The sequence below is a fragment of the Trachinotus anak genome, unplaced genomic scaffold (assembly GCF_046630095.1).
Source record: "Trachinotus anak isolate AG129_WGS33_773 ecotype Australia unplaced genomic scaffold, CSIRO_AGI_Tana_v1 ptg000001l, whole genome shotgun sequence".
Lineage (NCBI taxonomy): Eukaryota > Metazoa > Chordata > Actinopteri > Carangiformes > Carangidae > Trachinotus > Trachinotus anak.
In genome coordinates, this window is record NW_027273852.1 from 24,076,837 (window position 1) to 24,093,260 (window position 16,424).

General features: G+C 42.5%; 1 protein-coding gene across 1 annotated transcript; it reads left to right on the plus strand.

Moving 5' to 3' along the window:
* Positions 1 to 7,491: 7,491 nt before the first annotated feature.
* On the plus strand, positions 7,492 to 9,598 carry c1ql2 (complement component 1, q subcomponent-like 2). Its single transcript, XM_071484948.1, has 2 exons — positions 7,492 to 8,231; positions 8,523 to 9,598. Exons 1-2 carry the CDS (start codon positions 7,650 to 7,652, stop codon positions 8,700 to 8,702), a joined length of 762 nt encoding a protein of 253 aa, XP_071341049.1. The 5' UTR covers positions 7,492 to 7,649; the 3' UTR covers positions 8,703 to 9,598.
* Positions 9,599 to 16,424: the final 6,826 nt, after the last annotated feature.

Below are 16,424 nucleotides of genomic sequence, written 5' to 3' on the forward strand. Positions count from 1 at the left end.
ACAATAAGAAGATTCTTCGGAAGTCTCTCCGCAGAGTAGGTCATCTGTTCTTCCACTGACCCTCTTGTGGATACTTGAATACATTTGTGACATTTGTGTGCATTGTGTCTGTGTTCCTTTTGTTTATGTTCTTTCTTTTTTAGGCAGTGGAGAGTAGTTAGTGAGGGTGTTTACAACTGAGGTGTGAAGGAGAAGTCATTAGGACCATATGTCACTCATCTGGTACCTTCAATCTGACCAGCCCCATGCCTGATGGAGTTTTTCAACTACAGCAACAAATAACCAAGTCCAGTTGCTTTCGATTTAAAACTCCTTTGAGATACTATGACCTGGACAAATGAGAATATTCACAGGCCTACAGCATCAAAAGTAGTGTGAAAAGCTCCTTGAGTCAGGCTGTCTCTCAAGTCATCAGTGAGGACATCCCTGCAAGGATTTCACCTGAATTCACAAAGGCCACAGTAACTTCGGTACTTGATGAAGTCAACTCTGTCCTGTCACTACAAGCATCCTCCAGCACGCCTGCTCCTGCCAGCAGCAAAGTGTCGAAAGACAGAGCAGGAGAGAAGTGTTTGGCAGGAGCGATTTCCACAATTAAATCCTTCCTCACAGGACGAGATACTCTCATCATGAGAGGGCTTATGTCCCAACAAGGGTTGGAGCCTAAGACCAAAGAAGAGACACCAGTGTGTAGCAACAATAGGACAGACTCCCTGTGGAGGAGATGTTATAGTGGTTGACATGGGTCAAAGATCCATCCAGTCCCCGTGGAAGATTTTACTGACCTCCTCCGCCACCCAACAACAGACTCCTCTCTGTCCTCCATCAGTCAGATCTCTGACAGCCAGTGTCTCGGTGTCAAGGAGACTGAGACGAAGATGAGAAATGGCTTTTCCGGCTTCTTCCACAACATCTTCTCAAAGGTAAGGAAGCATTTAAGTAAAATCATTGAGACCACAGTGAGAGTACACAAGAATATACCTGTCCAGATAAGACTTAAGTTTTGGTCATGATTCAAAGGCAGCTGGATTTCTTATTTGTGCTTGAAGATATTTTGTCTCTTGCCCGAGAGGCTTTCAGAATCATCTCTTCTGCTTCCTTTCCTTCCTTTCCTTCTTTAAGAATCCTTTCCTTTTTAAGAATCCTTGTTTTATATTTTGTGATTCTTTGTCCAGAAATTTTGAGTTTTGAAGTGATGAAGACCAAACAAGTCTACTTGTCTCTTACTTGAAAACATTTTCTCACTGCTGTAGTTTAGTTGAACTGAAGCCTTTTAATTTTACTTTTGCACTGATGTGTTGTTTTTTTTTACTCTTGTTTTATACAAAATGATTAGAGGAAGAAAACAGACAAGGAGAAGAAGAAAATGGAGAAGAACAAGAAGAGAGCTTCTCTGTGGATTTGGTGGCTTTTCTGCCACTGTTGCTCCAAGGAGTAACTTAACCTGTGCCTGCAGCCATCTCTCCTCACTGCCCCCTTTTCTCTTCTTTCATCCCCTCTTAATTCTCCCCCTTTCCTTCACCCCATCTCCCCCCTTTGCCCCTTTCCTTTTCAATAATAACAATAATAATATATTATGAATGTATTACTATTATTATTATTATTATTATTATTATTATTAGTTAAATAAAAAATATAAACTGCTTATCTGCATCATGAATACTTAAATATTATGTTTGTTGGACAGCTACATGACAACGAAGAGTGACTACTATTGTCCCTTGGAGGCTGCAGTGTTCATTCCAGCCAAAAACCTGAAGAATCATTATCATCATCATCATCATCAGTGTTAAATGAGTTCACTGTAAGACTCTGGGTCAGTTAAGTAGCAGCCAAAACACTGAATCTACCACCTCTTTCCCATGAGACCTGAACATAACACCCACCTCCTCCAGTCTATCAGAGGAGTATGTGTAAACAATGAAAACTACAGATCTGAAATGAATAGACAGATAATAATAAATACATTACAATGAATGAGTAATGTGAGCAAAAATAAACATGGTTTTAAAACTAAAGAAAAGTCATTAAAAGGAACAGATAAATAGAAAAGTTGTGTCTAACCCTAACTGGTGTGATGGTTTAACTAGCCTCTTTGTTCAGAGAAGAAGACAATCAAGAAGAGGAAGGTGTCAAGTTCAAACTTGTTCACCCCTCGGCTGGAGAGAGAGACTCCCACAGGGACAAACAGGGACAGTGGATAGGTACAGAATGAATGTGTCTAATAGTGTCTTAGGATCTGCTATTTGGTCTTTCATTAGAGTATAATTTGGTGTAATATAATGGAATTATATGCAGTTTGTAATTACAACATCATTTAGGTCTAAGGATAGTGTGATTGTTTATTGTCCAATAAAGAACATGTAATTTCTAGTTTTGTCTAAATTAATACAAAGCACAGCTTGTTATGTCTTAACAGCAACTGTAAAATAAAGTGCGACCATTAAATGTAAGTAACACACTTCAAGATTTAACCATGGATCTGTGTGGAGCGGTATCTACACAAAACACAAACAGTTTTTATAAAGATATTGAATAGATACATATAAATGTGATTTATTTTCCTCCCAGGATCAAGAAGGGTGAACAAAGCTGCTAATTGTCTCTTTAATTCCATTTCATTAGTGCACAAAAAAAATAAAAATAAAGAAAAAATAAAGAAAATCAGACTCAGATCTGTTTTTGAATCTGTGCCTGCTCTAAATACTGTTCATCTCAATATGTATAACTTCTTAAAAAGGATATGATTAGAGTATGGGTTAAATCAACAGATGGGGACATTGTTGTAATATCCAAAAATTGGCTGACAAAATCAATTATTGATAAAGAAATTTACATTGATGGATACAATGTTTATTGTTCTGACAGACCAAAGAAAAGTGCCATTGTTGCTTGATATGTGAAATATCACGTCATGGTCATTCTGTCTGAAACAATCTGCAAACACTTGGAATTTCTGCAGTGAATATGGAAATTACAAATCTACTGTTAGTATGGGCCTCCATCTGCCTTCAATGTGGACTGCAGCCTTTGCAGAATCTTTATAGTGAAATAGTTTTCACTGGTGATCTTAAATGTGATTGGCTGAGCCCACTGTCTGATGATTGAGCACATTAACTCACCCACACATCCAGGTCTTTCAGAAATCCACCTCGATTTACTTGATTCTGACTGATTCCTCATAAAGTCTCAGCCCTTGGTGTTTTTTGCAGCGACCACTCTGTTGTTGCTCATGATTGGAAGACTAAATTAAAACCAAGCATCATTAAGAGGAATCTTAAATGTTTTAATGAAATTGCTTTTATTTAAAATCATGATTTGTTTCATTTTGACTGGAGTAGAACTGAGCTGATCCCTGATGTGGAGACAGTCTGGACCCTCTGATGATGACATTTGTGTTGTTGTGCTGACTGAGATTATAGCTCCAATAATTAAAATGGTTCTGCGTGATAATCCTGATTAACACCATCTTATTCCCCCTACTACTGAATTATTTCCTGTCATCATACATTGTTGTATTGTTTTTGTGTTTAATATTAGCCAGTTCATTCTGTAAAACAGATTAACCCTTGGAGACACTGAAGCTTAAAAGCTTTACTTTAACTTTGCATACAGGCACAGTTAGACTGGCAGGGGAACATGTAGCAGCTGGTGAACGATGTGCAGCAGGTGAATGTGGTGCAGAGTGGTACAGCCTGTAGCGGGAGCTGGTGAGTGAAGAAGAGAGTGTGTTCAGCTGCTTTCACACCTGTGCTTTTTGGTCTGGTTAAGTCGAACCCTGGTTTGGGCAGGTGTGAAAACAGTAATTGCACTCGGCTGTGGACCAAAACAAATAAACTGAGACCCTTTTGAGCAGGTGGTCTCAGTCTGACGAACTTCCAGACGAACTCTGGAGTGGTTTGTTTTTGGCGTGACAGAGCTCTGAACTTGATCTGACCCCACCAGCAGGTGAACTCACAGGTTTGAGTTGGACAGTTAGATGAGATGTTATAATGTCACTGTACATCCTCAGCATTAGCTCCGTCCTCCTCAAACGTCTCACACACAATCAGGAGCTGTTCAGCATTATGACTGCGTACCAAAGCTAATTCTGTATGTAGGTAAACTGCCCAGATACATATTAGAGCTGTGAAGAAATTGCATTTCTAACACTGATCCATGTTGCATTGTCACTTGTCAGGGATAGTAGGTCCTGAAATGCAGACAACAGAAGAGGTAGGCGGACAACAGGATGTTTCAACAGCAAAACAGATACTTACAAAATCATAATCCAGAAAACCAGGCAGGAATGCAAAAACTGAAAATCCAAGAACTAAGAAAGCACTGAAGCACAACAAACAGGAAACACAAAGGCAAACTGGAGAAACTGAGTGCACAGGAACCCACACAATGACAACAGACGGACTAACAACGACAAAGGGGAAGACAGAAACTTAAATACACAAGGAAGGCATTGAAGACAGGTGGAACACATTAGGGCGGGGTGGACAATCAACAAGCAGGGAAGCAGGAAAAAGACAGGAAGTAACTTAACTTGAGACACAAGGGGGGATATTTCAAAATAAAACAGGAAATGAAACAAATCCAAAACAAACAAAGCGTCCAAAAGTGTCCAAACAAACTACAAAAGTCCATACAAAAAGTGTCGTTCAGGGCAGACCCTAGCCCCTGCTGCAGCTGTGTTTCAGCTCATGTTCATGCTTCCTATTCCATCTTTGTGAAGTATCACACTTGGTTTCTTACAGGTTCAGGCAGCTCCTCACCATGTGGAGCCATGTTACATCAGACACAAGGACCAAAACTGAGAAAGTTGTGGTGTTCACAGTTCATTTTTATAACCTGGTTCATGCAGTTGCAGGCTTAATTGGAACGCGTGGCCCTCTGGACCAAACTAGTAACACTCAAAGTCTTATTAGTTAACTAGTAAGCTGCAAAAGCTCCGACATGTTAACTAGTAGCAGCTATTCACCTCACTAGTTTACTGGTAACCTACATTTTTTTGCACTAGTTAACTAGTGCAATTACTTGTTAACTAGTGAGGCTCAAAATGTTTACTAGTTAACTAGTGAGGCCCAAAAAATCCACTAGTTACACTCGTATGAGACATTTTGACTTCACTAGTCAACTAGTGAGGTCTAAAATGTTTACTAGTTGAACTAGTGGAAACTCAAATCCTCACTTGTCACACTAATTAAAGCCTTTTGACCTCACTAGCTAATTAGTGATGCTAAAAATGTTTACTGGTTGAACTAGTGACAGCCAAAATGCTCCCTAGTCACACTAGTTGAAGTGTCTTTTGACTTACTAGTTAACCCTTTAAAAACGAGTGTGTCGTCGATGACACATTTGCGCAGGCACACTTTGGATTACCGTAACTCTGTCACAGTTTGAGCAATCGGAAAAATTCCAACGGTTTCTGAAAGCTAATACCTTGCGCTTTATAGGCATATAGGTGTCATTACGGTAATTTCACTCCCGCCTCTACCGAAAGACCAGGAAAGTGCCCTTTCGTTACCGGCGAATACAGAGACAGTAGAGTGGAGAAATACAGCGAATTTTTGATTTAAACTGCCAGATATTGAAAGTTCCAAGTATTCTGGAAAAATGGACAAAAGCACTAACTCACAGGACATTTTCTGACCTTTTTATAGTCAAAATAAACAAAAAAATCCAGGCGGACATTTTGAGGCTCAGGTGTTAAAGGATTAACTAGTGAGGCAAAACATGTTACTAGTTGTACTAGTGAAAGCCAAAATGTGCACTAGTCACACTAGATACACCAAATGCTAATGAGGAGGTGGGCAGAAACGGGAATTGAGGCTTCCTATTGGCTCTCCAATTCAAAATTAAAAATGTCAACGAATGATGACATTTGATGTAATAATATAGAGACACAGACACATGAATATGCATTATTCAATAAAAAAAAATCAAGCAACTTTTTCCCCCGATGCTAATCACCAATACAGAGTGGTATCATTTGTGCCCATCAGGGAGTGTGTGACTCTGTGGAGCCTCTGTAGCTTCCTACACGCATGTGTGTGCTTGTGTGTGTGTGTGTGTGTGTTTGTGTGTCTGGCACTCATCATCAGGGAGGGGCAGATCCAGGGAATTGACATGGGCGCTTTGTTAGCTGCTAGCTTAGCCTGCTGAGACAAGGGGATATGAGAAGTTAAATCCCGGATCTGTGGAGATAAGGATTAGCTGCTCCTGACAACAGAAGGCAAGTCCTGCCTCTGTAACAGATTAGACTAACAGAAGATTGACACCAGCCAACTTTTAGATGGCTCCAACTGTTGAGGCTCTTTCTCCCCTAAAAGCTAATGGTGGCTGTGTAGAGAAGGGAGGGCCTTCTGAGGGACCCCTGAGTGTGAATTAATTTGAAATCAGAGGCCAGATGATATAAGATCTGTCAGGAGTCAAGCCAATGCATGACAAACACACTAACAGATGCCCTCCCTGTGCAAGCGACCTCCCAGCATGCATTTAGCTACTGGGGAAGTGCAAGAGCTGCAGCCCCATGTCCGAATAAACAACAGCAAACCCTTCAGCAGCTGGCATCACTTGTATGAGGTGACAGGTGTCTCACATCTGGACACATAAAACCAACAATATCTGACTGCTTAGAGATCAGGACAGGTGAGCCAAGTTCTGACACGATCAGCAGCCTCACCTCATGAGGACGGGTTTGAACCAAAAGGGAAAGACTGTATGTTTTGAAACAGTATATACATTATAATAATGAAGCAGTCCTTTAGTATTAGATAATTATTTCATCACAATGAATAAAATTAATCTAAATACAGTCTCTATAGGACAAGCTTCAAAAACACAGGATCCTACATTTCCCACAATGCAAACTAAACGGTCATTTTTAGTTGAAATGTGTTATATAAAATTAACTTATAATAACTGACATTAAAAAAAAAAGTTTGACCTATGGTCCAGAGTAAAGGTAAAGTCTGTTTGAGATGAATGGACATTGCTGTAGTTTCACTTGAACACACCTTATCATTCAGCTACAACATCAAAATTAATTTATTCAGCCTCTTCTGAGCTCAGATCATTTGTCTGTAAATGAGGGAGATAAAAGAGGAAATGTCTCACAGTCTGCAAGAAATTCAAAGTGTGACTAATGCGTCCGGATCCTTCTCTCTGAAGCTATGAGAGGGATTTATGATTCATACATAAAGATGACATGATTATTGTTGCAGTTTTATAATCCAAATTGCAACAGGCTTTGCCCTACACTTGTTACGTCATGGCTCTCGACTCCCCTCTCTTGTTGCAAACGAACAAAACGGCTGGGAGCCCCTCTCTGCTCGGAGACCCGCCGCGTCCTGCAGTGCCAGAACTAATATCTCCCTTGTCAGCTGTGTGAAGCCGAGTGACAGTGGCACCGCGCTAAACGCTGCGGGCTGCGCCGGGCTGTAGGGTTATAACGCGCCTCTCTCTCTCTCTCTCTCTCTCTCTCTCCGTCTCTCTCTCTCCGTCTCTTCTCTGAGTGACTCCGTGTTGGTCCACTCTCTTCTGTTTTGGCGCCCTCACCACCTTCCACCATTACGTCCCAAAGCAAAACGGACTTTTTAGCGCTTGCTTCTCGGACTCTGCAGAGGAAGAGAATCGTCGCCGCGGTGGTTGGCATCGTCATGGTTTTGGCTCTCATCATCGCGATTCCCCTGCTGGTCCAAACTTCCAAGACCGATGCGCACTACGAAATGATGGGGACCTGTCGCATGATCTGTGACCCGTACAACCCGAAACCGAGCGCGACGGCTCTTGAGGTCATGCAGGACCTGAGCGCAATCCCTTCTCCAACCTTTGTTCAAGGGACTAAAGGCGAGCCGGGTCGACCGGGAAAACCCGGGCCGAGGGGGCCGCCAGGCGAACCGGGGCCACCAGGTCCGAGAGGACCGCCGGGGGATAGAGGTGATTCTGGAAAGGTGGATTCTCCCAGCGTAGTGGGCACTGCGCGGACTGAGCCCGGTGGAGAGCCGGGCTCTGCCATCGGTGGGGCAAAGATAGCGTTTTATGTGGGTCTGAAAAACCCCCACGAGGGATATGAAGTGTTAAGGTTCGACGACGTTGTCACGAACCTCGGGAACCACTACGACCCAACAACCGGCAAGTTCACATGCCAGGTGTCTGGGATTTACTACTTCACCTATCATGTGCTGATGCGCGGGGGAGACGGGACCAGCATGTGGGCAGACTTGTGCAAAAACGGACAGGTAAATATCCCATCTGAGACATGCACGTGTTCATTCAATAAACTAATGAAGTGTTGGCTCAAAGCAGCGTGACCGTGATGCGGATCTTTGGTCTTTATTTGATCCCGTTTTATCCCAGTAGCCTAAATGTATAACACACTGGATGCTCGCGTTTTGAGTCGTGATATTAATGTCAGGGTGGTCTGAGCCACTTCAGGCTCCGCACGCACTCCTCTTCGGTCCGTCTTAGTTGGGGGGTAAGGGATGCACTGCAGGACGCGGCGGGTCAAAGCTCTCTCTCTTCGTTTGCAGGTCCGAGCCAGTGCCATAGCGCAGGACGCAGACCAGAACTACGACTACGCCAGCAACAGCGTGGTCCTGCATCTGGACTCCGGGGACGAGATTTATGTCAAACTGGACGGCGGCAAGGCGCACGGCGGAAACAACAACAAGTACAGCACGTTTTCCGGTTTCCTCTTGTACCCGGACTAATGTGGAATAATGGCACCAGTCCAGCCCAGAACTGCCACGAGAGAAACACACTCCAGTTTAATTTAATTACGTTGATCAGACGGACATGAGGAAGCTGTAGTGAAACACCCTGTCTCATATTCAGTCTTAAAATCTCACTTCTCATTAAACATGGATGACTGTTTGCTGTCCACATGGATGACATCATTAGCTTACACTCACTTCCACCACAGCCTCACGTGCTCTGCTGAAAACAGCTGATCTCTCCAGTGTGGCACATTTAAGGACCCTTCTCAAAGGGTTTGTTCTACATTGGAATAAGTGAAATTATTGTGATAACAGATTCAGCCCATTATTCAGACCTGTACTAAGCTCAGAGTTATTTACCCACTGTGTTTCGGGCCTTTGCTACAGGTGAACTGAACCTCCACAGGATGCGTTCACAGTCTGTTTGCAGTGCAGGTATTGTTGCGTTTTCTCTTGTGCATTTTGTGGAGTTGAGGTCATTGACTGTACTGAAACTGAACCTAGAGGCCATGAGGACCACACCTCTATACAGGATGTGGCTGTGTGACGTGATGCTGTGTCCCACACAGACACAACAGGCTGTACACACAGTGGGTCCAAAGGTTTGAGACCACCTGCCCATTCACTGCTCTCAGACTGTTGGACCCCACTCTGTGTGTGTGTGTGTGTGTGTGTGTGTGTCTGTGTGTGTGTGCGTGTGTGTGTGTCTGTGTGCATGTGTATATATAAAATCTACACAAATGTATGCAGTTATGTATATATCTATTTAAAAAGAAATGGAAATCAGTGAACCCATATACGATGTAGGCTCCAGTTAACTGTTTATATATGTCTTCATATTCCAGTATAAATGTTGGTCAGTCATTTCAATAAATGATTATGTTTTCTAAGGTGGTGTGGGCTTTTGTTATGAATCCGATCCTACAGCAGAATGTAGGTTTCAGTTCAGAGTGACTTGACTTCTGACACCAGGCTTTTCTAATCAGCCAGTCCTGGGGTCAGAATCCACTTTGTGCATGAACACATGTGAGTGACTGAGATTTAAGTACCATTACCTCAGTATTTCACTGATACTTTATGTCAGTATTTCCATTTGATGGTTACACATCTATCACATTTCAGTGGTTACACTTATTAAACATCTAAAGCATACTGTGACCTTTTAGAGGGGCCCCTTCCAGCTGGGCACCACTGGACTAAACTGTAACTGTGTTATTTAGACATTGATGTATCAGTATTAATCAGTGTTAATCAGTATTATTTTAAAATGTCAGGAATCAGTCATAGGAATGTTTTACTACACATCACGTACCTTTACTTTCAATACTTCAACTAAATTCTGCTGATAATACTTTTACTTAAAAGTGGGAGTTTGTATTCAGGACTTTTACCTGTTGTCAATGTTATTGTCAATGCCAATGTTGTCATGGTAACATTGTTGTATTAGTACTTTCATTCAAGTGTAGTATCTGAATACTTCTATCACCACTGGAGACAAAGAAATAGAGAGAGAGAGAGAAAGAGAGAGAGAGAGAGACACTGTGGCAAAACTGTGTGTGTGTGTGTGTGTGTGTGTGTGCGTGCGTCTGCATGTGTGTGGGTGTGTGTGTGTGGGCACATGGCTCTGCATGCACACTTTGTGGTGGCAGCCAATCGTGCCCTGCTCTGATAAATATTGAGATGACATTTGTCTCAGCACCTCCTGCTTTATGAGTGTCCCATCAATTAAGTTAACAGCTCAGTACACACTCAAGACCAGCGTCCTCATTAAGACGCCTGGACTGGCATCGGTGGGACATTGACTGCATGTTAAGCGTAGACTTAAGATCCTTAAAGCATGGAGTGTCACATTCTGCAGGTAGACAGGCAGACAGCCGAGTGGCACCGTGAGTCCACAGGCTGCAGCTGAAGCTGCATGTTTGTGGAGGCTTAACGGGGTTAATCAAATCAAACATGTAAGATCAGCCTTTTCTCTCACACTGTGTGCGAGTGTGCTGCTGAAAAGTGCGGACAATGAAAATGTCACTTTTATTTGTGATAATGCAGGCTTGTCCTCCAATCCAGTATTACTCTAAACAAAAGTGTGTAACAGAAGTCTGCTCTTGTTATTCAGTATTTCAGATCTTTAATACAGATGTTTTTTAAAATGCCCTCTCTGATTTTTTTCTTTGTTTTTTTTTAACACCTAGTATCATCCTCATATCCCTTAACATTGTCTCAGTTCTATCAGCAGATGACGTTTTTAATCTGAACCATGTGATAAGATGAGCTGAGGTGTGGCAGTCCAATCCTGACTGGTGTCTAGAGAATGATGTTCCTCCATCTAGTGATTCCAGGCTCTTTCATGGAGAGTCTGTTGGCTGACAGCAGCTGTAGGTGGCTCAGGATATTCCTTCAGGTTGGAAGAAGAATCAGTGCCTGTTACAACGGTTCATGAATTAGCTGAACAACAGAAAAACTTCTTTAGTCATTCTAGTTGATGGTTATAGATTCTACCAACATCTGCACTGACATAGATGTTGGCTAGTGATCACTTCATGCATTACAATTTGTATTTTTCTGCTTTAAACTGTTTTTAATTCCAAAACACTGCGTGTCCATGGTATCGCTGCAAAGATAAAATCTTTGACTTTCATTTTGCATCTGTTTCTTACTCCTTGTCCTATCACAGTTGGTGAGGTTTTAAACACAGAAAAAAAGGAGGCATTTTGTTTCTTTGTCTTTAATTTCATTTTTGAAATACAGTAAGTCAGTCATAACATAGGCTAAAAGACTCAACTGCAGCCTTCCTCATTGTTTCCAAATGGAACTATCACAGTCTTATCTTTATTTCACAGAAGAAAGTTTTGCTGCATCCAGTCTTTTACCTTTTCAAGGCACAAGGAGTCAGTGGGTCTGTTTGGTGAAAGACCTGAATAAATCTGTGTTGTCTGCATAACTGTGATGAGCCACCCTGTGCTTCTGGAAGATCTGGAGGAGCACATACAGGTTGAACAAAAGTGGCCTGAGAATGGATCCCTGTGTGACTCCGTATGCCGTATGATTCAGGAGTACTGAATGTCACCTGTTAGTGTCTAGTGTTGTGTGTGTTGGGCTTTGATGAAGAGGCCAAGCCCAGGATATGGTCTGGGCTGATCTTTATTTATTCTGACAGATGAGGTCAATAACAAAATCCTCTGGTCAGTTGTGATTATGTAACTCAGCCCCTACACAAATTAATTGATACAATATGTTAGTGTACTACACAATAAATTTAAGCAAGCAATTGAGGTCATGAGCATAATTTGACAGAAAGGCTAAAACATGGAAATTCGTCCACTTAAAATGTCACTGCTCACCCCTCCTGTGGAGTAAAACAGCAAAAAATGGGAGAGGTAAAGGCGGGAGACCCCACTTCATAGCCGGGACCCCACGGAAATGCACATAGGGATGCAGACGTTCCACATATTGACTCTGGAGGACTAACATGCCAGGCTATGACTATTACCACAGATTTTGTGTAATTATAACTCTACATATTACTGCTGTATAATAGACTCTGTTACACCCACCCCCATGGAATTACACAAAATTCTGGGTTGTAAAATAAATCACATTTACAAACACACTGGCCATAAAGAAACCAACACAGTGAGATAGACCAGCAGTTTGAGCTTCCTAACAAAACGATAGGAGAATTAGAGACCAGCAAGGACTCACAATACTCTACAGACAACATGAGGTGCTTATACACCACAGCACTTTCAGGCCAACAATCAAATCATATAATCATATAACCACATCAACATAAAGAGTGGCCTAAGAACACTCCACTCTGACTTAACTCAAACAGGAATAACAGCAAGGGGGCTTGGCTTGACCCCTAGAATGGACTCAATCAAATGACACGCTGCCCTAATGACCCTGCCAAACTCTGGGGTAAGTTGGCCATTGGTCCCTGATGTCTGAGGTGGACTGAATGGGCAGGTGATGGTTGCAGTAGGAGAGCAGTGACAGGAGCATCAGAAGCATGGAAGGCCACCACAGAGAGAGGGGGTTGGCCACCTGAAATAGGGGATTCATGGACCTATGAGGCAGTGTGGTCATCATCCCAGCCACACACATCAGAGGGAACAAGCAAGGGATGGCTCAGCTATTGCAACTGCAGTTTCAAATCCAGATATCTCAGTCTTTGGCCAATCAGATGTAGGAGGGGCATTAGTCATGCAAGGTGCAGGCACGGACACACAAGCAGCATCACCATCTGGGGCTTCATCCAGGGGCAGGAAGTTGATGTAGAGCAGCAGGTTGCAGTGAACAACTCGTCCACTTCCCTCCCGATCCCTGACCCAGTAGATATGCAGGGCAGGTTCTGTGACCCCCACAGTGTAAACGGTGTGATTTCAACTGCTCAACAGTTCAGGGTCTCCTTTGTCATATTTTTAGTTTCATGATGCTCCAAATGTTCTAAGTGGGTGACAGGTCTGGACTGCAGACAGGCCAGTTTAGTGTCCGGACTCTTCTACTACGGAGCCATGCTGTTGTAATACACTCAGAATATGGTTTGGCATGTCTTGCTGAGATATGCAAGGCCTTCTCTGAAAAAGACGTTGTTTGGATGGCAGCATATGTTGCTCTAAAACCTTTACATACCGTTCAGCATTAATGGAGCTTTCCCAGATGTACAGGCTACCCAAACCATGGGCAATTTTTGAACTGTTTGCTGATAACAAGCTGGATGGTCCCTTGCCTCTGGAGCCTGGAGGACGCAGCATCCATAATTTCCAAAAAGAATTTGTAATTTTGATTTGTCAGACCACAGGACAAGTTTCCATTTCACCTCAGACCATCTTAAATGAGCTCTGGCCCAGAGAAGTTGGTGACATTTCTGGATCATGTTTAGATATGGTTTCTTCTTCAAACTGTGTTCATAGACAGTGGTTTTCAGAAGTGTTCCTGAGCCAATGCAGTGATTTCCACTATAGAATCATAACTGTTTTTAATGCAGTGCCGTCTGAGGATCTGAAGATCATGGCCAACCAATATTGGTCCCTTACTCACAGAGATTTCTCCAGAGTTTCTGAATCTTTTAATGATATCATTCAGTTCAATTTTATTTGTATAGTGCCAAATCATAATATACATTATCTCGAGGCACTTTACAGGGCAAGGTCGAGACCTTACTTTGTCATAGAGAAAAACCCAACAGTTCCCACAAAGAGCAGGACTTGATGACAGGGGGAGGAAAAACTCCATTTTAACAGGAAGAAACCTCCAACAGAACCAGGCTCAGGGTGGAGGGGGTCTGCCTCGACCATTTGGGTTGAAGAGGAGAAAGAGGGGGTGGGGGGAGGAGAGAGGAGAAAAGAGAGAGAGAGAGAGAGAGACAAGGAACAGCTGTATAGGTAATGGTGTTATCAATAATAATTATAGATAACAATGGTAAATAGTAATGATGAGTAGTGGTACATCTGGATCATGCTGCTCCAGAAACAGAGATACCTGCAGAATGAGCACGGAGAGAAGGAGAGAGAAGAGAAGCACAAACTACGGGAGAGAAAAAAAAAGTTAATGGCAGAAAGTAGTCGAGAGAGAAAGAGAAAGCCCAATGCATCATGGGAATCCCCCAGCAGTCTAACTCTATAGCAGCATAACTAAGGGATGGGTCAGGATCTACTCGAGCCAGCCCTAACTATAAACTTTATCAAAGAGGACAGTTTTAAGCCTGATCTTAAAGGTAGAGAGGGTGTCTGCCTCCCGAACCCACACTGGGAGCTGGTTCCACAGGAGAGGAGCCTGATAGCTGAAGGCTCTGCCCCCCATTCTACTCTTACAAACTCTGGGAACCACAAGTAGACCTGCATTTAGAGAGCGAAGTGTCCTATTGGGAAAATAGGGAACCATAAGCTCTTTAAGGTACGATGGTGCCTGACAATTAATGGCTTTGTAGGTGAGGAGGAGGATTTTAAATTCTATCCTGGATTTTAGAGGAAGCCAATGCAGATACACTTACAAAGGAGAGATGTGATCTCGTTTCCTCGTTCCTGTCAGTACTCATGCTGCAGAATTTTGGATCAATTGGAGGCTTTTCACTGAGTTACTGGGACATCCTGACAACAAAGAAGTAGTCCAGTCTTGAGGTAACAAATGCATGAACTAACTTTTCAGCATCCTTTAGATACAGAATGGGTCTGATTTTTGCAATATTGCACAGGTGGAAGAAGGCTGTCCTAGAGACTTGCTTTATATGTGAAGTAAAGGACAAGTCCTGGTCAAAAATGACACCAAGGTTTCTGACTGTAGCACTGGAGGCCAAGGTGATGTCATCCAGAGTCAGTATATTATCACATAGTGTATCTCTGAGGTGTTTGGGGCCAATTATGGATGAATTCATGGATAGGCAGACGGCCGCCCACCATGAGCCCGGTTCTGTTGGAGGTTTCTTCCTGTTAAAAGGGAGTTTTTCCTCCCCCCTGTCGCCAAGCGCTTGCTCTTTGTGGGAACTGTTGGGTTTTTCTCTGTAACAAAGTAAGGTCTTGACCTTACCCTGTAAAGTGCCTTGAGATAATGTATATTATGATTTGGCGCTATACAAATAAAATTGAATTGAATTGAATGGAACTTGCCCCTGTCCCAACTTTATTGAAAAGTGTTGATTAAAGGAAAAACATATTTGAACAGCCTTGTTGGAACAGGGTCTAGAAGACAAGTCGATGGTTTAGATGACGAAACAGTTGAAGTGAGCTCAGGGAGATCTACAGTAGAGAAACAGTCAAAATATAAACCAGTTACAGTGGAGGCTGTTGAGCTGGACAGTACATCTGAGTCAGCTGAGTCACAAATAAAATTGCCTCTGTTTTTCTCTAACAGAGACAATTTTATTTGTAAAGAAGCTCATAAAGTCATTACAACTGAGGGCTAAAGGTATAGATGGATCAACAGAGCTGTGGCTGTCTGTCAGCCTGGCTACAGTGCTGAACAGAAACCTGGGATTATTCTTGTTTTTTTCTATTAATGATGAATAATAGGAGGTTGTGGCTTTACTTAAAGCTAGAGAACTGTAGAGGTTCTCTAGCCGTAGAGGCTGAAATTCCCAAATTCTTTGCAGTTTTATATTCAGGAACATTATTCTTAAACTGTTGCACTGTTTGCCCACACAGTCTTTCACAGAATGGTGAACCTCTCCCCATCTTCACTGCACAGAGACTCTGCCTCTCTGGAGCCTCTTTTTATACCCAATCATCTACTGACCTGTTGCCAGTTAACCTCATCCGTTGTGAGATACTCAACCAGGTGTTTTGTTTTTGTTTTTTTAGCATTACACGACTTTTCCAGTCTTACCACAGTTATCTGTCATTATTATTGATAACACCATTACCTACATAGCCTAACCTAACCGGTCGCGACAGACCGCCCCCCCTGATCCCGGTTCTGTTGGAGGTTTCTTCCTGTTAAAGGAAGTTTTTCCTCCCCCCTGACGCCAAGTGCTGCTCTTTGTGGGAACTGTTGGGTTTTTCTCTATAACAAAGTAAGGTCTCGACCTTACCCTGTAAAGTGCCTTGAGATAATGTATATTATGATTTGGCGCTATACAAATAAAATTGAATTGAATTGAATGGAACTTGCCCCTGTCCCAACTTTATTGAAAAGTGTTGCTGCATCAAATTCAAATTGAGCAAATTTTCAGTTAAATATTGGTTTACATGATTTACATATCATCACATTCTGTTTTTATTG

Bases quoted from the DNA above. Each gene is read 5' to 3' on its own strand.
- c1ql2 (XM_071484948.1), top strand. From the start codon at position 7,650: ATGGTTTTGGCTCTCATCATCGCGATTCCCCTGCTGGTCCAAACTTCC. The intron at 8,232-8,522 runs GTAAATATCCCA...CTTCGTTTGCAG, and splicing joins ACTTGTGCAAAAACGGACAG to GTCCGAGCCAGTGCCATAGC.